Raw genomic sequence first — 21,990 nt, forward strand, 5'->3', positions numbered from 1 at the left:
GGGATAGTGGGCATCCTTGTTTTGTGCCCCTTTGGATTTTTATGCTATTGGAGTCTATGTTGTTGATTCTGCATTTTGCTGAGGCTTGGGAGTATATTTGTTTGAGGACTTGTAGAAAGTTTGGGCCAAATTTCATGCTAGTTAATACTGCTAACAGGTATTTCCATTCTAGGCAATCAAAGGCCTTGAGGATGTCTAGAGACATGATTGTCAGTGGGGTTTTGGTTGCCTTGCTGTGTTCGATTAGGTTCAGCAGTTTCCTGATGGGGTCTGTGATATTGCGACCAGGGACGAAGCCAGTCTGATCTGGGGCTACTAAATTGCATAAGAAGTTTTTTAAGCGGTTGGCCAGGATTGATGTGAATATCTTGTAGTCTTGGTTTATTAATGAGATTGGGCGATATGATTCGACTTTGAGATTGTCCTTCAGTGGTTTTGGGATTGTTATGTACTGAGCTGAATCCTAGAACAATAGGATTCAGAATCAGCGGGAGCTACCCAATCCAACTCCAGGTGGAAGTGAATCCGCAACCTGATTGGCCTGCTGGAGCAGCCAATCAGGCGGCTGGCAGAAGTGAATCTGCTACCCGATTGGCCTGTAGGAGCAGCCAATCAGGCTGCAGGCAGAAGTCAATCCACAATATAATTGGCCCACAGGTGTAGCCCTGAAGTAGCCAATCACGCAAGGCCCATTGTGTAAATAATGTATATAAGCAGATGGTTTTGGGAAAAGAGCCATTCGTCTTCTCTTCTTCTCCTTGATGAATATGAGCTGAATAAAGAGCATGAAATTCACTCTCGACTCCGAGTATATTTCACTGGCGACGAAGGTGGGATCCTGATGAGCTGACCGCCACCACACACTGCACCGCAGCACCGCCACCTGCTGCACCGCTGCATCGCACCGTGCATCCAGGCTTCAGCTCCAGGACCCAAGGAACCCAGAATGGCAACCGACAGCAGCTTCTTGCCATTCAAACCAGCATCAGGAGACTGGGAAGGGTACGCCGCCCGTTTCAACTTCCTCCTGCAAGCGAAAGAAGTCACCAACGATGCCATGAAGAGGGCGACATTCTTCAGCGTCTGTGGAGAGGAGACGTTTGAAATCGCCCGGGCTCTCCTTGCACCTAGAGATGTCGCTACCGTCTCTTACAAAACAATAATGGAACGGCTGAAGGAGCACTTTTCACCACAGCCCTCGGTGGTAGCTTGCCGAAATGCCTTCTACGCAAAGCGGCAAGCCCCGGGGGAAACCATAACTGGGTTTGTGACCTCCCTCCGCCAAGCCGCCCGGTTATGCAACTTCTCAGAGTTGGAGAACATGCTTCGTGACCGCCTCATCGGTGGCCTGAGGGACAAGATGTTGCAACGACGCCTCTACGCCAAAAAAGACCTCACGTTCCAGATTGCTCTGGAGGAAGCCCTGGCAACCGAAGCCGCCGAGAGGTCAACGCAAGAGGCACGACCGGCCCCGCCATCCCAACCGAGGGTCTACCACGAAGACCTCACCGACGAATCCGAATCTGACAGGGAGGAAGTACACCGAGTACAGCGGCGCACTCAAGCAGCACACACACCACAGCAGCCTCGACGAGAAGGAGGGAACTGTGCAAGCTGCGGGGAGAACCACGAGAGGAGGACCTGTCGTTTCCGCAACGCAGAGTGCAGGCAGTGCAGAAAATTGGGACACATCGCCCGGGTGTGTCGGGCTCGACTCACCCGTCGACAAGCATCAGATGACCGACCCAGGAGCCCCAGGTCACACGGCACCATGCACCAAGGCAACTCGACGGAGATCACGGACTACCAGGTATTCCAGTTGCCCCATCCCAGCACAGAGAAAATTTATATAGAGGTACAGATAGAGGGAGCCCCATGCCGCATGGAGCTGGACACGGGTTCAACTCTATCCATAATCTCGGCCCGAACATTAAGGGAACTGTGCCCTAATGGGGGTCCCAAACTAAGGCCGGCCCCATTCACCCTCCGGGACTTCCAGAAACGTAAGGTCCCTACAATGGGGGTGGGGACCTTCAGGGTGCAATATCGAGGGCGAAAGCAACAATTGGACTTGCTGGTAGTTAAGGGCCCCTACGTTAGCTTACTGGGACTGGCATGGTTTGGACCTCTGGGGCTAGCCGTTACCGGGGTGAACCGCACTAGCTTACAAGTGGACGTGGACGCCATATGCAAAGAGTTTCCAGGGGTTTTCGATGGGGCATTGGGACGATATACAGGACCCCCCATTGCCCTACAGCTAGACCCCGCTGTACGACCCATCAGGCACAAGGCCCGCCGGGTCCCGTTCGCCCTGAAACCCCGCATAGACGAGGAATTGGACCGGCTCGTGGAGCAAGGAGTGCTGGAGCCGGTGCCCAACGCCCCCTGGGAAACTCCAATTGTCACACCCGTCAAGCCTAACGGTTCGGTCCGCATCTGTGCAGACTACAAATGCACCATAAACAAGGCTCTCACGGCCCATGCATACCCAGTGCCAGTGGTCAGCCATGTCCTCGCCACCCTGGCTGGGTCAAAAATCTTTGGCAAACTGGACTTGGCCCAAGCGTATCAACAGTTGCCTGTGGACGAAGCCACAGCAGAGGCTCAGACGATTGTGACGCACAGAGGGGCATTCAGAGTAAAGCGGCTGCAATTTGGCGTTAGCGTGGCACCAGGCATATTCCAGAATCTAATGGACTCTCTCCTTAAAGGGATTCCTGGCGTCACCCCCTTCTTCGATGATGTACTGATCGCCGGGCCCACACCAGAGGAATTTGAGGACCGCCTCCGCTCCGTCCTGCACCGTTTCCAGACGGCGGGCCTCAAGGTGAAGCGGGAAAAGTGTTTACTGGGAGTGCCGCAGGTGGACTTTCTGGGATTTAAGGTGGACGCAGAAGGGGTCCATCCAACCGGTGACAAGGTACGGGCCATTTGTGAGGCCCCAGCGCCCAAGAGCAAGCCCGAACTTCAGTCATTCTTGGGACTATTGAACTTTTACCATGCCTTCCTTCCCCATAAGGCAGCGGTAGCGGAGCCCCTGCACAGACTCCTAGATAAAAGGGCCCCTTGGGTGTGGGGCCAGCGACAAAGGGCCACATTCCAGGCAGTCAAGGACTTGCTCGTCTCGAACTCGGTCTTGGCACACTTCGACGAGAGGCTGCCAGTGGTGCTGGCATGCGACGCCTCTCCCTATGGCATCGGCGCTGTCCTGGGACACCAACTCCCGGATGGAAGAGAGGTGCCGGTGGCATACTTCTCCCAGACGCTTGCTGCAGCCGAACGAAACTACTCACAGATTGACAAGGAGGGTCTGGCAATCGTGAAGGGCGTAAAAAAATTCCATGATTTCTTGTACGGGCGGCCCTTTACCATAGTGACTGACCACAAGCCGTTGCTTGGCCTGTTTGCCCCCGAGAAGCAGACCCCCCAAGTGTTGTCTCCACGTGTCCTCAGGTGGTCAATTTTCCTTGCCGGCTACCAGTATGCACTAATCCACCGCCCTGGGAAGGCGATGGGCCACGCAGACGCACTCAGCAGGCTACCACTACCAGAAACAGGCCCCGACCCAGCGCCTGCGCAAGAGGTTATGACCCTGGAGCTGCTTCCCGACCGACCCATTCAGGCACAAGAAGTTGCGCACCATTCCACAAAAGATAGGGTCATCTCCCGGGTCCTGGACTGGGTGTGGCGAGGATGGCCCAGCAGCAGCCCCGGGCCAGAATTCGCTGGCTACACAAACCGCAAACATGAACTGTCGGCCCACAAGGGGTGGGGAAGCAGGGTTGTTGTTCCCCAGCCCCTCCGCAAAAGGGTCCTCACAGCCCTACACGAGACACACCCAGGGGTAGTGAGGATGAAGGCCCTTGCCAGGAGTTATGTGTGGTGGCCGGGGATTGACAGAGAGATAGAGGCCTGGGTCCAACACTGCCAGACCTGCCAAGAATCCCGCCCGGATCCCCCAAGGGCCCCAGTCCAGCCCTGGGAGTCCGCCCGACATCCATGGTCACGCTTGCACGTGGACTTCGCTGGCCCCTTCCAGGGAAAAACATTCTTCATAGTGGTGGATTCCTACACCAAATGGCTGGAGGTCGCACTGGTACCGTCCACTTCTACGGCGGCAGCCATCCGGGTACTACGTAAGCTGTTTGCAACCCACGGGCTCCCTGACACCCTCGTCTCGGACAATGGAACCGCATTCACGTCAGAGGAGTTCCAGACCTTCACAGCGCAGAACGCCATCCGCCACATCCGCTCAGCACCATTCCACCCTGCCACCAATGGCCAAGCGGAGCGCATGGTGCGGACCACCAAGGACAGCCTCCGCCGCATAACACAAGGGGACTGGGAATACCGTCTTGCCGCATTTCTTCTAGCACAGCACAGCACCCCAAGCACAACGACGGGCCGGAGCCCAGCTGAACTACTCATGGGCCGGCGCCTTGCAACTAGACTGGACCGACTTCACCCTGACAGAGCTCAGGATGAGGTAGTGGTGGGGAAAGGCAGGAACCCCCGGACATTTGTGGCCCAGGACCCAGTGTATGCAAAGAATTTTGGGGCAGGCCCAGCATGGGTACCCGCCACAGTCACCAAGGTGACCGGTCCCGTGTCGTACGAGGTACTAACGGAAGGGGGGCAATGTTGGCGCCGCCACTGCGACCAGCTACGGCGACGATTCCCAGGAGGAACCCGGGAGGAGAGCGGGACAGAGGGGTCCCAAGGGGACAGCAGGGCAGTGAGGCCTGTAGAGCGAGAGGGGTGGGCAGGGGAAGCAGAAGCAGTAGGCACAGAGGGGCGCCCCGAGGCTGGAAGGACACCGGAACCAGAGTCACAACCTAGTGGTTCAGTGGCGCCAGACCAGACAGCCCCGGCACAGCCAGCAGCCTCGGAACACGAGCCAGAACCAGAACCCCTGACCAAGGAACACCCCAGGCCACAACGCACACGGAGGCGGCCAGCAGACCTTGGGGACTACGAATGCAACTTCCCGGGCAGGACTGGAACTTAGAGGGGAGGGGTGTTATGTACTGAGCTGAATCCTAGAACAATAGGATTCAGAATCAGCAGGAGCTACCCAATCCAACTCCAGGTGGAAGTGAATCCGCAACCTGATTGGCCTGCTGGAGCAGCCAATCAGGCGGCTGGCAGAAGTGAATCTGCTACCTGATTGGCCTGTAGGAGCAGCCAATCAGGCTGCAGGCAGAAGTCAATCCACAATATAATTGGCCCACAGGTGTAGCCCTGAAGTAGCCAATCACGCAAGGCCCATTGTGTAAATAATGTATATAAGCAGATGGTTTTGGGAAAAGAGCCATTCGTCTTCTCTTCTTCTCCTTGATGAATATGAGCTGAATAAAGAGCATGAAATTCACTCTCGACTCCGAGTATATTTCAGGGATGGAGACTATTTTGGAGTGGGTCCAGGTTTGGGGGATGGGCCCCCCTTTCATGATGTCGTTAAATAGGCGAGTCATGTGTGGCATTAGGGGTTCTTTGAATTTCTTATAGAATTCTGCTGTGAAGCCGTCTGGGCCTGGGGCTTTGTGTGGTTTCAGGTTTTTTAGGACCATGTCTATTTCCTCTGGGGTGATGGGCCTGTCCATGTATTCCTGTTCTTCATCTGTTAAGGTAGGCATGGTCAGTCCTGCTATGAATTCTTTTATTCCCTTCTCAGGTGGGTTGTGGGATGTGTATAGACTAGAGTAAAATTCTGCAAATTCTGAAGTTATTTCTTTGGGGGAGAATGTTGTGTTGCCGTCTTTTTTGGTGATACAGTGTATTCTTGTTTTGAGTGTTCTTTTCCTGCATCTATTCGCTAATAGTCTGGAGTTCTTCCCTCCATATTCGTAGAAGCGTTGTTTAGAATATAGAATGTTGATCATTGTTTTATTAATTTCTAGGGAATTATTTCTCTTCTCTTTTGTTCTATAAGTTTAAGAAGTTTTTTGGATCCTGTTTGTTTGTAGCGTGATGAGAGGGTTGTAATTTCTTGTTCCAGTTTACTAATCTTTGTGGTGGTTTGTTTTTTAAGGAGTGTTTTCTCTTTTATGCAAGCTCCTCTGGTGACTGCTTTCATTGCGTCCCATAGGAGGGGGGTTGTTATGTTGTCTACATCATTTTCTTTGAAGTAATTTTGGAGGGTTTTTGTGAGACTTTCTCTAATTTGTTTGTTTGTGGTTAGGATGGGGTTAAAGGACCATGATGGGGTATTATGTGTTCTCTCTCCTATTTTAATAGTGACTTCTACTGGGGCATGATCTGTGATTTTAATGTTGCCTATGTTTGATGATTCTACCCAAGGGATTAGACTCTGTGTGAGCAGAATGCTGTCCAATCTGGACGTTGTGCCATGCCGTCCAGATTGGAATGTGTGGGTAGTGTCTCCCGGGTTTTGTTCACTCCAAATGTCGTAGAGACCCCTGTCTTTTAGCAGTTTTATTAACTTGTAAGAGTCCCTAGTTATTGGGGGTTTTCCACGAAGGAAAGTTGCCCATGGGGTTGTAGATTGGATGTTTTTTAGGGATATGCCTTTCATGTTTAGGTTGAGGTCGCCTCCTAGGATTGCTTCCCCTTCCATGAAGGAGAGAAGTTTGTTCAGTGTCTTCTGGAAGAATTCTAGTTGTTTTGAATTTGGGGCATATATAGAGCCGATTGTCAGTTTAATTTTGCCATCTAGTGTTCCTTTGATGAAAATGAATCTGCCCTTTTTGTCCTTCAGGACTGTTGTGGCTTTGAAGTTTAGGTCTTTATTAAGTATTACAGCTACTCCGCGGGCCTTTCCTGAGCCTTGTGCCACCCATTGTTGACTGAAGCGGGGGTCGCTCAGAAGTTTGTTCCCTTTGGGGGGGTTGTGTACTTCTTGTAGGAAGGTGATGTGTGGTTTCATGGTGTTTATGTATGAGGTAATGCGTTTTCTTTTAATGGGGTTTCCCAACCCCCTCACATTTAGTGTAATCGCTTTTAAGCTAGCCATCACGTCTATCTGTTGTGTAAGGCGATTCCTTGCCAACCCGTCCAGGTTGTCCTGTGTCTCTCACTATGTGTTGTTTACTGAACCATTGGGGTTTCGCTGACCTAGGGTGTGGTGGGTAGGGGGCTAGTGGGGTTAGAGTTAGATTTGGGTTAGAGAGTAGGGAGTAAGTTGTATAGAGTTTCCTATGTGTAGTCTTATAGGTGTTCATTTGGGGTATTTTGGGCCGTCCGGCCCTTGGCCAGTTGGCCCTGGGTCTCAGCTGATGTGGAGAGCCGTGTTCAGAGACAGGCCTTCCCCCTTGTCGTTTACGATGGGGGGTGATCAGCGAGACAATGTAAAGCGTCCTTGCGACATGGATGTCGGGTTTAAGGTTTGGGAACAATGTTGCCAGTATTAATAGCAACATCATTTTTGTGTTGGGGTGTAGGTGTGAGTGTTGGTGCGCTCTCTGGTGCCACCATTGTGCTAATTAGGTAACATCTTTTAGCCTGATCGTAGGTTGGGGTGTGTGGGTTGCATTTGTTATTTTTCCTTAGAGTGGATTCGGGGGGGGGGGTGTTGAGGGTGTGTGTTGTGAGTTGTCGGATTAAGGGGGATGTGGGATGTGGTTGTTTGGACTGGTGTTGGAGTGGCGGTTTCTGTGGGGATGTGGGGCGGGGGGGGGAATGTTGCTGGTGTTAGTTTTGCTCATAGCCTAGGGGGGAGAGGGGAGGGGGGGGAGAGTCACCAGTCCTTCAGCTTTCGATGTTTCCCGGCTGCTTCATTTTGCTGTGGTTGTTGTTGCAGTAAGGTCGTTCCTCTGTGCTGTGTTGGTTTCGTCGGTCTTGGTCAGGCTTCTTGTGTCGTATGGTCGGCCGGATGGTTTCGTGTGTGATGGTGTTGTCTGGTTGTATTGGCGTGCTTTGTGTTTCTCTTGATTCTTTGCCTTTTTCTTCTTGTTGTTCTGGACTTTCGTCCAGCCATTTGCTGTTGTTCCTGTTTCGTTGTCTTGGTCTTGGCTGTTGCTTGGTGGGTCGTCTTGAAGCCATTCCGGTGGGATGCTGAGTCCAAGGTCCTTCAGTAGTTGCTTGGCTTCCGTTTTGTTGGTAGCTGTGTATTGTTTTGCGTTATTTGTTGCAATGAGGCGGAAGGGGAAGCCCCATCGGTAATTGATCCCTGTTTCTTGGAGACTTCGGGTGCATGGGCGTAAGATTTTCCTCCGGTTTAGGGTATCTTGGGACAGATCTTGTAAGGCCAGTATGTGGTTGTTTTTGTACTGAAGGTTGGTCGAATTTCTAAGGTAGTTCCAAATTTCTTCTTTCTTTTTGTAGCGTGCGAAGCACACGATGATGTCCCTTGGGGGGTCGCCAGGTTTTGGCATGGGTCTTAGAGCTCTGTGCACCCGCTCCAGGTCGTCTATCTCGATTTTCAGGTTTGGCACTGTGTCTCTTAGCCAGCTTACTATTAGGTTCGCTGGGCTTTTCTCTTCCGCTTTTCCCGGAAAGTTGCGGAAGCGGATGTTGCAACGTCTGTTCCGATCTTCTAGGTCCGCTTGCTTGATTTTCAGTTCTTCATTCTCTGTTTCCAATTCGTTCAGTTTCTTTCTTATATGTGTGTTTTCCTCCTGGTGTTGCTCTATTGTCCTTTTTTGTGTTTGGTTTTCATTCTCCAGAGTTACCAGTTTGGATGTTAGTTCATTGATTTGTGCCTGTAGGGGGGCTACTGTGTCCTCCAGTTGTTTTGTGAATTGTCTTGTTAGTTCTTTTGTTATTTTCTCTATTAGTCTTGTTTCCAGGTCCCTCTGATCTCTTTTGGTCATCGGGTAGTCGTCTTCTTGAAGAGGCGTTGCGTTCTCAGCACTGTGTGCCATTTTCCTGGTTGGTGTTGTCGTGATTTCCCTGGGGTTTTTGGTTTGGGGTCTGTTTGGTGACTTCTTGGAGTAGAGTGTGTGGTTGGAAGTCGTGTTGTTAGGTTGTTGGGTAGATCAGGCTTTGTTGATTGGTGGCTATTCAGAGCGTTTGAATTAGGCGGTCATTTATGTGCCGTCTGAGTTGTGCTTTGCAGGCTTTTCTGGAATTCTCGCGTTCTCCTCAGTGCGTTCAGGGTGTGTGTGTTAGGGTCCAGTTGGGGGTGGAAGGTGGGGTTGTGGATCCACAACAGGTAGTAAAAGGATTTAAGTTTGGCAGGGTTGTTTTCAGGTAGATTTAAGCAGAACTGTATAGTGTCAGAGGGTGGGAAAGAGGGGGGAGAGGGGGGTTAGGAGGAGGGGAAAAAGGGGGGAGGAGGGAAGGATGGGAGATTGGAAAGTAAATGGGAGTTGGAGGGAAGGAGAGGAGTGAGGGGGGAGAGGGGGGGAAGGAAGGAGTGAAAGGGAGGTAGAGAGAGAGGGAGATAGAGAGAGAGAGAGGAAGGAAGGGAGGAAGGAAGGAAGGAAGGAAGGAAGGAAGGAAGGAAGGAAGGAAGGAAGGAAGGAAGGAAGGAAAGTAGCAGCAGTGATGGTATATTGTATTGGTGCTTTTAAGTTTGATGTGGGGGGGTTGTTGATGAAAGTGGGGGGGTATAGGTATGTAGTTTTAGGGGTTAAGGGGGGGAGGGAGCAGGGAACTGACAAACTTAAAGTGAGGTATAAATTGGGGGCTGGGGCTGGGGTGGAGAACAGTGTATTTGGAACAGTGAGGGATGGGGGTATTAGCAGTAAATCAAAGTAGGGATGACTGCAGCAACAGTGGTCCCCTTTTGGACAGAGAGATGCTGGGATTAGGTATGTGGTGGATTTAAGAAATAGAATAAAGTAAGGTGGTCAAACAAGCATGGGGGGCGGGAAATGGGGTGGGTAGGGTAGTGAGAGGGAGATGCGTAAAAAAGGGGGGTTGGGTGTTAGTAACTAAGGGGGGTTCTGTATGTTAAGGGTGGGAGTGGGATGTTATTGGTGGTGTAAAGATGCTGGTGGGGGGGAGAAGAGCAAAGGGGGCTTAAAAAGTAAGATGGGGATATGGGGATAGAGATATAGGTGATTGATATATGTGTATACGCATACACACACACACACACACACACACACGAGATAGAGTCAAAAATGAGGTGTAAAAAGCAAAATTGTGTGGAGGAGGTGGCTACAATGGCAGCGCCCCCCTTAAAAAGGGAGATATTCAAAAAGAAAAAAGAAGAAAAAGAGAAGGAAAAAAAAAGGAAAAAAGGAAAGAAAAAGGAAGGGGGGAAATTGGGGGGGGGGAGGCCTTTCCTGTTTTTATTTTGTTTTCCAAATTAGAAGGACTGGAGGGTGCGGGGGGGGGGGGCTAATAATAACAATAGGGATTGAAAAATGAAAGTAATATAAAAATTGAAGGGATGAAAAGATAAAAATAGGAGAAGCAATACAAGACAAAAACAAAGTCAAAAAATAAACAGAGATCTCCTTTAGGTGATCTCAAGCAGCGTCAGGAGTCCTCCCTCGCGTTGCCTCTCTCTGGATCTCGCCCGTTCAGAGCAGCAAGTAGTACAGTATATGTATATATGTAAAAAAAAAAGAAAGAAAGAAAAAGAGAAAGAAACAAAAAAAAAAATGAAAATAAGAAAGGGGGAAATAGAAAGAGAAAAAAATATATATATAGAAAAAATAGAAAAAATAAAGTAATAGCAATAATAATAATATAAAAAAAAATAGCTGAAAATTATTTTAAAAATTTCAAAAAATTGCGAAAGCGATGTCTTTTTCAACGGGCCTCGTTGGTGGGGTTGAGAGGTGGGCTTGGGCCTGGTTTTGGCCTCGTGTTTCCCCCACGGCCTTTGTCCTCCTACCTCGCCTCTTCAGCCTCGTTAATGACGGTGGTCCTTCGGCAGGGCTGCTAGGCTCAGTTGCGATGGTGGGGACGATGGGGTTCTTTCTCCCTCAGCGGGTTCTTTCTCTTTTCCCCCTCTTTTTTCTTCCTCTCGGTGGGGGAGAGAGCGGCTGCAGCCGCGGCCGCGGCAGCGCACTCGGGGGCTCGGCTCCCCCTCTCCTTTGGCACGTTCTCTCTCCTCCCTATGTCCCAGGGGGGAGAGAGTGGTGGCGGCAACGGCTGCGCGCTCGGGGGCTCTCCCCCGTCACCGGAGCGTCGGCGCTCCGAGACGCAGGCTTCAGCGCGCTTGGGGGCTCTTCGTCTCCGCCAGAGCGTCGGCGCTTCGCAGGGCAGCCCTCCTTAAGTCTCAGGGCCACGGAGCTTCGCGGAGCTTTGCTCCGCCGATGGTCGGGTTTCCCCAGCGCCGATCCGGCGTGGTCGCCGGGGAGGGGTGTCGGCGGCTCTCCGGGTGGTCCTTCGGGACCACTGGGCTCCCGCGCTGCAGCGGCTGCGGTTCCGGTGGCCTTCCGCTGTCCGGGGGGCTGTTTTGGCGGCGTTGGCACGTTGGTCGTCTCTAAGAGCTCCGCGCCAGCGTGCCCGCCGCCATCTTGCCTCGCCGGAACGATCCTACTTGCTCCCCTACTCACACTCATTAAAACACCTGTAAAGAGCACACACATTTACAGTTGAACGTACAGAGGGCTCTCTGTGTCATCAGAAATCTTGGCAGAGCCCCCTGCACACACTCAATGAACATGCAAAGAACATCTGTTAAGGGGCAATTAAAACACTAAAATAGTTTCAAAGCCATCATTTATATATAAAATTGGCTAAACACACATCATTAATAAATCTCAGCTTTCTGAATATGTACATACGTGCCTAAACAGCAGAGGAAGTTTACTGTATATTGTTTTTTAGCTTTATGCACCAACATTATCTTCTTTGACTTACTGAAGTGTGAAGAAACATTAAGTGGCATACATGTGCAATAATAGCTCTTATTTTCTAAGCTTTGTTGACTAGGCAAATATGACAGCAATTCCAGTTCTACAGGGCCTGGCTTCTTGCAATACCAAACCATGGTTTGATGCAGGCATCCCCAAAACTGCGGCCCTCCAGATGTTTTGGCCTACAACTCCCATGATCCCTAGCTAGCAGGACCAGTGGTCAGGGAAGATGGGAATTGTAGTCCAAAACATCTGGAGGGCCGAATTTTGGGGATGCCTGGGATGTGACATGAATGAGTGCTCTCAGCTCTCCTTGCACTCACAGATTCCCTCCCCAGCTTCCTAACTCTGGTCAAACTTTAGTTGGGTTGTATCTTGGTTAAACTGCTTAATAGGCACCTGTCACCCACGGCATGTACAGGAGAGATCACTTACAAAATATACCCACTCATAAGAAAATATGCTTTGTTGATCAAGGCGAAATGACAGACAGATATTTCCCCAAAACTAAAAGAACAGGCAGTTTTTTTACAGGTTGTGTTCATGCCTGGTCCTTCCAAAAGCTTCTGTATAAAGGAAACACTGTTGGGATAAACCAGCTATTTAAACAAACCCTTAGCTACCAACTTGCAAGACCCTGTCTAAAAGAGGGTGATAAAATTCTCTTAAAGCGAGTGGCTTATTATTTTGTTATATGCAATACAAATGAGTATACTGCCAAATCAAAATACCTAAGCTGTGGACACCTTAAGCTTTCACAATATTGTGTACATGTTTTGAATTTATATTGGGATAATACACAACTAATACCTTATTACATAACACTTCAGAGAATACTTCTGCAAAAAGAAATGTTTTAAGCAATCATCTAAAACTCATCTTTGTGACAGCTGCAGCAAGCCTTCTTTTACTGCTGTAAAGGCGTAATACTTATTTCTCAAAAAGCAAGGAGGAAAGGGCAGGATAATTCTAGCAAGGAGCTTTTTCTAAAAGTTTATTGGTAAATAATTAAAGCTGTCACCTTGAAAACAAGAGCTGCAACAAGAGGCAAGGATGCCAGCAGCAGACCCCTAAATCTAGACATGTATAACCTAGTAGGACATGTGAGCAAGCACTTGAAAAGAGTCTTGCAAGAGTCTCCAGTTTAGCGAACCAGAGTTGAACAAAAAAATAAGACCCAGCATTTTACACAGATCTTCCTGAGTGAAGCTGATACAACAGGGTCTTAAGAGTTTTTGAAGTGAATAATCCACAGTTTAAACACATAAGCCATTGAAGTGCATGAGGTTTTATGTGCATAAAGGTAAAGGTACCCCTGACCGTCAGGTCCAGTCGCGAACGACTCTGGGGTTGCGTGCTCATCTCGCTCTATAGGCTGAGGGAGCCAGTGTTTGTCCACAAACAGCTTCCGAGTCATGTGGCCAGCATGACTAAGCCACTTTCTGGCGAACCAGAGCAGCGCACGGAAACGCCATTTACCTTCCTGCCAGAGCGGTACCTATTTATCTACTTGCCCTTTGGCGTGCTTTCGAACTGCTAGGTTGGCAGGAGCAGGGACCGAGCAACGGGAGCTCACCCCGTCGCGAGGATTCGATACACCAAATCTCTCACATAAAGTAACAAGGCAGAAAGAGCTGCATCGTGGGATCTTTAAAATTATCATTCAAAAATATTATCTATTTGGATAACACCAACAAGCATAGTAGTTTCATCTGGCTGTTGGCAAAACAGCGACACCAACACCTCCGTTCCAGAAAAAATTATACAGTACACGCCCTTTTATTCTAAAGCACTGAAAACAAGGGAGCATCTTTCCAGAAAGGAGAAGCTATAAAAACACTGTATGTATGCAAGTTTGATGAGTGTTTCATTTCTTTAAATTCCTCTAAGACCTGGTGGTGTGAGAGCTGCTCATTGCTCAGCTGGACATACCTCCACATAGCATTAAGCTTACATACCTTGCCTTTTTCCTGCTGATATTCAATCTGAATGTTTGTCAATTTCATCCGCAATTCCTCATTCGCTGCTGCTTGGACAGCTTCCGTCTCCATGTCCTTTTCTGCCTTTGTGCGGCTTTTCTTCGACATGGCTTCAAGTACGTATTCTTATATTGGCAATATATCAACTGCCAAGCAGCTCTGAACATCGAATGTTAAGACGTCAAGCGGCAGTCAGTGCCATCCCATGTAGAACCCACTGCTGTCATAGTCACTATCCTCAATATTCTGAAGCACAAAATAAAAGGGAAAATGAAAGTTAACTATTTGATCAAAGAAAGCCTTAAACAAACATAATGCTGTCCAGGATTATTGTGTTTCATTCCCATTTATTGCAGGGGAGCATATAACATAACATGAACATAACATCTCTGTAGGATCTGACTAAAGGCATTTTCAATTAAACTAATGAGATTTAAGAAGTTTAATGTGGCTAAATCATACCCCATGTATCAATATGCCAACATTTTTACATCAACTGGGAAGTAACATGCACCCTGTTTGGCTACAGTAAAACCCTGCAAATAAAAAAGGTTCATTGAATTACAGTAATTAAAATTAATTAGACCAAATCTACAGGAAAAATCTCAACAGTGTGCAAAAATTCTGCAAATCTGAGATGCTGGCCCAGGGCCAAGCTAGCACTTACAGTAAATATGCTTATAGATTAGCTGGAGAGCAAGACATCTGATTTAGAGTCTTTCCGATTACAGTACTACCTGACTTGTCAAATACTACCAGATAGCAAATTGAGGGCTATTTTGTCACCTAACGTCTTCACCAATTACTACATCAAGCAGCATCATGGAAATACTCTTTGCATATGGGTTTAGAAATGCAGCCTAGTTCAATGCAATAAAGGCAAAAGTTACAGGAAAAGCTGATCAGTGCTATCCCATCCTATTGAGCAGCATGCAATTGTCATCTTTTCCAAAGATCTTATGCAGGCAATAAAGGCACTAAAACCCAAGAAGTTGAGGCAGCTGCAGTCACAAAGCATAGAGCGCTTTTCATAGAGCCAAATTATGTTTCATTACAACAGCCTGGCTTAACCCTTGCCCTGCTGTCATGATCTTGGAAAGGGAGGCCATTCTTGAACCTTTTCATGGGGTTCTGGAGGGAGGGTGGAGCTTGTAAATCAGCTGTTTCAATTTATCATAATAAAAATCACTGCAGAAATAATAGCTTTTCTGCTTAACTGTAGACTCATGTTAAGCTTGTAGTCTACTAAAACCCCCTAGATCAGGCATGTCAAACTTGCGGCCCTCCAGATGTTTTGGACTACAATTCCCATCTTCCCCAACCACTGGTCCTGCTAGCTAGGGATCATGGGAGTTGTAGGCCAAAAATCTGTTTGACATGCCTGCCCTAGATCCTTTTTACAAGCACTGCTGTCAAGCCAGGTTCCCCATCCTCTATTTGTGCATCTGCGGGAACTGCACCTGTTATTCTGCATGACAGACAACAGTTTTCAGAAGCACAGGGACCCTGCTGGGACAAGAACATGGTTTTGCTTTCATAGTTCGCTCCATCACGAACGATCTTTAGCTAAATCTTTCACTGTACAGCTCTCATCTCTGTATGAAGTGTGATTAGGAAAAAGGGATGCCTTGATACTCATCTCAACTGCTTCCACTATGGAGGTTAAAATGAGAAAACTACACCCATCTGGATCAAGGTTGGCTCTATCTACTACTACTACTACTACTACTACTACCTGAAGGAGCGTCTCCACCTCCATCGCTCTGCGGGGACACTGAGGTCCAGTGCCGAGGGCCTTCTGGCAGTTCCCTCGCTGCAAGAAGCCAAGTTACAGGGAACAAGGCAGAGGGCCTTCTCGGTAGTGGCACCCACCCTGTGGAACGCCCTCCCATTCAGATGTCAAAGAGAAAAATAACTACCAGACTTTTAGAGGACATCTGAAGGCAGCCCTGTTTACGGAAGCTTTTAATCTTTAAGAAATTAGTGTATTTTAATATTTCTGTTGGAAGCCGCCCAGAGTGGCTGGGGAAACCCAGCCAGATGGGGAGGGTATAAATAATAAAATTATTAATATTATTACTATTATTATTATACATACCACCCCACCCATCTGGCTGGGTTTCCCCAGCCTCTTTAGCTGTCGCTGGCAAAGGAGTAGATTCCTTACGCTCAAAGTCCCCTCATTTACTTCTGGTGTGATAAATCATAAGGCAGAAACACACTCATGGCTTTTATTGTATTCATATTATAGATTTTGAACAGCTATTGTTTTGGCAAGCTGTTATATTTGATCTAAAGCAATTATAGTCTTGTCCATGTGTGCAAAGGAAAACTTACTGAAATATAGGGCTCCTTTTCCTAGCAGACAGCGCAACAGGCAGTCATTCAAACACACCTGATTCCTCCTTCCTCAAGTTGTTAGGCATGGATTGTTTTTTGGTGAGGCTGGATGAGGGGTCTGTCTCACAGTTCCTATTCATCAACTCTTGAGGTCACTAGTGTCGTGCCCTTATAGCACCTGAAAACTTTCTGAGTCCTGCCTCCCACAAAAGATGGCAAAGGTCATTATCCAACATACACACCCACCCAAAAAAAAGTACATAGAGCTGAAAGAGTGATGCTCTCTGCAACTTCCTCTTTCACCTCTATGCATTTTCCAAAGCTCAGACCGGCACCTTGTCAACTGAAGAAAAGGTAGAATGGCGGAGAGACTAGGAGGGAAAGGGGAACAATCCGAGAGGAGAGAGGAAAGCACAGGGTAGGAGGGGTAAGAGATACAGAAGAGAAAACGTCCTATTGAAATGGCATTATTTTTCCCTAAAGGGCCTTCCCTCACCCCCCCCCCCTGGACCAACCATAAAATTACAGATCACATCTGTCTCCACTGACTGAACCATGTGTTTGCCATCACTGTTATGATACAAAGAAAAAACATGGATCTGAGGCAGAGATCCAGACAGATCATTCTACAAGTAATCCTCACAAAAGCACCATCAAATTTGTGTCTATGAATGTGTTCTGTGATTTGTTGGTTTTCATATCATCCTTAGTAAAAATCATGATGGTAAATAGACTCATAGAAATGACTCCCAGGGTCCCTTCCAGCTCTACATTTCTATGTGTCTATTTACCATCAGGGCCCAGTATGGTTTAAAATTGGATGGGAGGCTGTGTTGAGATTCCCGCATTGCCTTCTTAGCTTTGCAAATGTGCCAGCAGTTTTACTAGATCTGCAGATCATTAACACAGATTTATGGAAGGCATGGATACTTGACATCATGTGCAAGGTACTCTGAAATCCTAAAGTTGGGATTTAAAAGCAGCTTGCCAGGTGTTGCTAAAACAGAAACTCCTCCTCCCCAACTCTGGTCTGCCCTGTACTCCTCTGCTCACCCACCCAGGTCTCAGTGATACAGACCAGAATGGCCTCCTCTTATCTGAGCAAGGGCTGTGTAAACTTATTTTAAAGCACCCAGGACTGAAAAAAATGTCAAAAAAAAAAATCCCTACTGACTGCTGCAGTTGTACAACAACTTTTTAACGATCAATTAAAGGAATTAAGAATGGAGATGCAGAAACTGATATGGCGAAATGTATTGGACAAAGCAGAGGCAGGAGAAGATTTATAGCTCCTGGGGGAAAATACCAGTGATGATGTGCAAGATCAGGAGGATGGTTCCATACAGATGGCTGAAGATGTATAGCTCATGGGGAAAATATTGATGATGCTTAGCCATTCCTAGAGGATGGTTCCATACTGATGCTTGAAGGAGTAAAAGGTAAACTTGAAACTATGATGTTGGAGAAGGACGGACTCTGTGCGCAATTTGGAATGAACTCAAGAGGAAAAAGCCACTAAGCCTCCTGCAACACTTCTGGAAAAAGAATGGAAAAGCAAGAAATTGAAACTTTTTTTTTTTAAAAAAAAGATAAGGATGGAACACATGGCCAACAGGAAAGGGAATTAGAAGATTTGTACAGTGGTGCCTCATAAGACGAATTTAATTCGTTCCAGGACTCAATTCGTCCTACGAAAAATTCGTCTTGCGAGTCGTGGTTTCCCATAGGAATGCATTGAAACTTAATCAATGCATTCCTATGGGCTCCGGGTACTGGCAGCGGCATGGGACGGGGCTTCGGAGAAGCGCTGCGCCTTCTCCAAAGCCCCGTCCCATGCTGGCTGTGCGGGGCGGTGCAGTGGCTGCCCCCGCCTGTCTTCCCCGAGCCAAGGGGAAGACAGGCGGGGGCAGCCACTGCACCACCACGCTTTGGCTCCGGGGGATGGAGCCGAAGCGCTGTGGGCGCTGCTTGCCCCCGCCTGTCTTCCCCAAGCCAAGGGAAGACAGGCAGGGGCAGCCACAGCACCGCCACGCTTCGGCTCTGCCCCCCTGGCAAAGGAAGATCAGCTGTCAGCTTCCCGCGCTGTCAGCTTCCTGCCATAGAAAACCTCACCGTCTTGCGAGTCCCTTGCGCAATGCAAAACTCTTTTGTCTTGCGAGTTTTTTGTTGCGCGAGGCATTCGTCTTGCGAGGTACCACTGTATATGAATTTGGGTGTGAATTAATGTCTATACAATTAGCAACCAATTATGGATCATTGTTTTATTACATAACCACAGCAAAGAAACTCGAGGAATAAAACAATAAGGACTGATTTATTTATTTAAATATTGGAGATAAAGTTGGGATGTGGGTCTGGAGGAAGACTACTGCTGATCTTTACTTATAATAACCACTGGAGAAGCTGTTTTGGACTTCTTGGTTAGAAAGGAAAATGAATGAACTTGAGGTGCCCTGATGGAAGACTGGGAAAACTTCAGCTAGCAGAGAAAGAAACAGCTGGGTATTACTCTGGATTGAACATTCGATTACAGTATTTTGAGGAACTCTTGTATATATAACTGACAGATGGATAGTTGGAAGTCACTTTTACTTACTGTATTGCCTTTTTTATTAGCTTTTTCTTTATCTTTTTATTCAGTTATTGTTTCTTTTAATATTCTTTCTGTCTTATTTGTTTTGTTTTTACCTCTGTTTCGTTCTGGTCTTTTATTGTATTTTGAAAAGTTTTAATAAAATCTTGTTTTTTTTAAAAAAAGGAACTAGCTTTTTCATCTTCCTTCTCTCCCCTTCTCAGGGAGGTGGCAGGGCTTGGCCTCCCTCTCTCCTGTACTTCTCAGGATAGGACAATGCTGTGCAGAATTATTAAAACAGCAGAGAGCATTATTGGCTGCTCACTCTCCACCCTAGAACAAATCTATACCACCAGGTGCCATAGAAAAGCACTAGACATCTCAAGAGATCCAACACACTGTTTCTTCGAGCTCCTGCCATTGGGACAGAGATATAGAACAATGCAGGCAAGAACGGGGCATCTCAAGAATAGTTTCTTCTCTAGAGCGATTTTGGCCTCAAATGGAAAGTCTGGACTTTGAAGTCATCTTACAGTATTTTACTTGTTATATTATACCGTATTGCACTGTTTTAATTAGGTTTTTGTAGCAATTTTTTGGGATTATGTGGAATTGCTTTATCTGAGTGGTGGTAACCGAGCAATTTCGTTGTTCCCGCAAGGGGACAATGACAATAAAGATTTATCTTATTTATCTTATCTTTAGCTCTTTGTTGCAAACAGCAGTCTCTTGGTTCCTGGACCCACATAGCATTGGCCCCATCTCTGCTTTCTAGCTAGGGCTGCAGCCAGGAAATAGAGACTGGCCAGTTTTTCACAGGCAATTTATGGTGTGACTGTAGCTTTCCCAACACACTTACTTATCTTCCAGAGTGAGGGTCCCAGACTGTGAACACCTATTCCTGCTGGGAGATTTCAATGCCAGAGTTGGGAACGATCATCACACATGGGATAACTGCATAGGCCACTTTAGAATTGGCAATATGAGTGAGAATGGCTAAAAGCTGCTTGAGCTGTGCTCGCATCACAGCCTGTTTCAGGAACACATTCTTCTCTAACAAGGCAAAACATCAAGGATCCTGGAGACATCCAAGGTCAGGCCACTGGCACCAGCTGGGCTTGATTGCCAAGAGGAGATCTGGTGACTGAACTGTGTTCATGTTACACTAAGCTACCACAGTGCCAGCTGCGACACGGATCACAGATCACTCCCTAGTAGTGAGCAAGATCCATCTCCAGCCAAAGACAGCTCATAGCACAAAGGATGGCCTGGAATCAACACTAACAGAACAGTCATACCTGGACTTTGTGAACGCTTCTCTGATACCGACAAACAACTTGTACTGAACTGCCCAAGAGATAGCATTGAAGCAAGGTGGAACTACAGCAAAGAGGAAACCTACAACACAGCTATGCCCTCTTGGGCAAAATATAGCAGCGGATCCCCAACGGTTTGAGGCTGGCATTGAGGTCATGGAACCTGTTATCAAACAAAGATGTGCTCTTCCAAGCCCACATTCCCAGCATGTTCACACTCTTGTCTCAACAAAGTCTACGCTGGCTTGGTCATGTCCACAAAATGGAAGATGGAAGGATTCCCAAGGACGTGCTCTATGGACAGCTGGCTTCAGGCACCTGTTGGCAGAGTGTGTTACAAAGCTGTCCGCAAACGTGACATGAAGGCTGGCAATATCTCCTGCTCTGGCAATGGTAAAGTTGGAGGCTGTGGATGATGAAATGGAGAAGACCTTTGCACAGGTGTCTAGAGCAGGGTTCCCCAAACTTGGGTCTCCAGCTGTTTTTGGACTACAATTTCCAAACATCCTTGACCTCTGGTCCTGCTAACTACGGTAGGGATGATGAGAGTTGTAGACTAAAAGCAGCTGGAAACCCAAGTTTGGGAAACCCTAGTCTAGAGAAATAAAACATCCAAGTGGCTGAGTTCTGTTGTTGGAGGAGTGGAACGAAGCCATGGATAGAGAAATTAAAAGGCATACTGAGCTGGCAAAGATAGAGTTGAAAGAGAAAGGATTCTGTATATAATTTGTACATAAATCAAATATTGTACAAGTGTCATAAATCTCCTGTACCAAATCCAGTTAGTGGCACCCCTGGAACTTCTCATTACCAGCCCTTTCTGGTAATGGAACCAGGATCACCAACACATTTTACCCAAGGTGCAACAGAATGGAATAAAGCAAATGCCTAACCTCAAAACTGACACCTAATCAATTTATACTTACAAAAAAATGGAAATATCCTCACACTTGTTTCTGAATATTTGCTACCACACTAGCCCTGGCAAGTTCCTCAAGAAAGGAATTCTGCTGCTATATTCAAGTCAGGTACATTTGATTTACAACAGGTGCTGAACACACATGTGTTCTAGAAGCATACTGTAGTCCTAAAAAAAATAATAGGTCAAAGGGGGGGAAAACACCAAAGGTAATATACTAGAACTCAGGTTACAAAAGGTTGCAAGAGGAACAAACTGTCCTTAAGTTACCAAGAAGCTTAATGTATGCTTAGCTAAAAATAGACAGGATACCTACCGGTAAATCGCAAACAGAAAATGACAAATCCAATACCTGTTGGGCAAATAATACTACTTTCTGTCCCAGCTAATCAACATCACTCCTGCTGCCTGTGTCTGAAGTCAGTGAGTTTCCTTGCTCTCAGGGCTACCGTCCAAAGATCTAGCAACGGCTTGGCACCCATGGACGTGTAATGTGTGAAGAGATCCCCCGACGCAGGCATAAAGAGTTCAAGTCGGAGGGGCATCGCCTCCATGAGCTGAATTAGATAGGCTGAAGAAACGGAAGTGGCAGGCAAGGAGTCCCCAACCACGGCCAAGAAAGCAAGTCTTCTGCCATTTTAAGAACGCCCCTCGTGCCTGGACTCACATATCCGTTTCCTCTCTGAAGGCAGACCAAGCTGAAAATTACATACAGTGGTACCTTGACTTACAAACGACTCGACAACCGATTTTTTCAACTTACAAATGGGGCAACCGCGGGGGTTTAGATAGGGTTTTTTTGACTTACGATTTTTTGGTGGGGTTGCTTTGACTTACGAATTTTTCCGTTTCCAATGCATTCCTGTGGGAAATCACGTTTCCAATGGCGCTTTTCGACTTACGAATTTTTCGACCTCCGGAACGGACTAAATTCGTAAGTTGAGGCACCACTGTATTTTATTTATTGACCACTCCTGAATTTTTAAACGAGCAGTTCACAGCATGAAATAAATGGCGACATCGAAGTCCAAATACAGTATCAAAGATACTTGGTGGACCTCTGACAGCGAGGAGCTACACAGGCAAAGCAGAGAAGGTTGTATCTTGGGTCACTGTAGGGCCATGAGAAGGGCCTCCCTCACGG

At 47.5% G+C, this 21,990-nt stretch overlaps 1 protein-coding gene across 2 annotated transcripts in view; it reads right to left on the bottom strand.

Annotated features, from left to right (window-relative positions):
* JAKMIP1 (janus kinase and microtubule interacting protein 1) overlaps positions 1-13,941 on the bottom strand; it is a 112,969-nt gene extending 99,028 nt beyond the window's left edge. For both annotated transcript variants that reach the window (XM_035113222.2, XM_060279034.1), the window contains exon 1: positions 13,679-13,941. In XM_035113222.2, the coding sequence (XP_034969113.2) occupies positions 13,679-13,807 (129 nt within the window). In that variant the 5' untranslated portion in view covers positions 13,808-13,941. The remainder of the gene's footprint in view (positions 1-13,678) is intronic.
* Between the last annotated feature and the right edge of the window lie 8,049 nt (positions 13,942-21,990).

Source organism: Zootoca vivipara, chromosome 9 (genome assembly GCF_963506605.1).
Source record: "Zootoca vivipara chromosome 9, rZooViv1.1, whole genome shotgun sequence".
In the NCBI taxonomy this organism is placed as follows: Eukaryota; Metazoa; Chordata; class Lepidosauria; order Squamata; family Lacertidae; genus Zootoca; species Zootoca vivipara.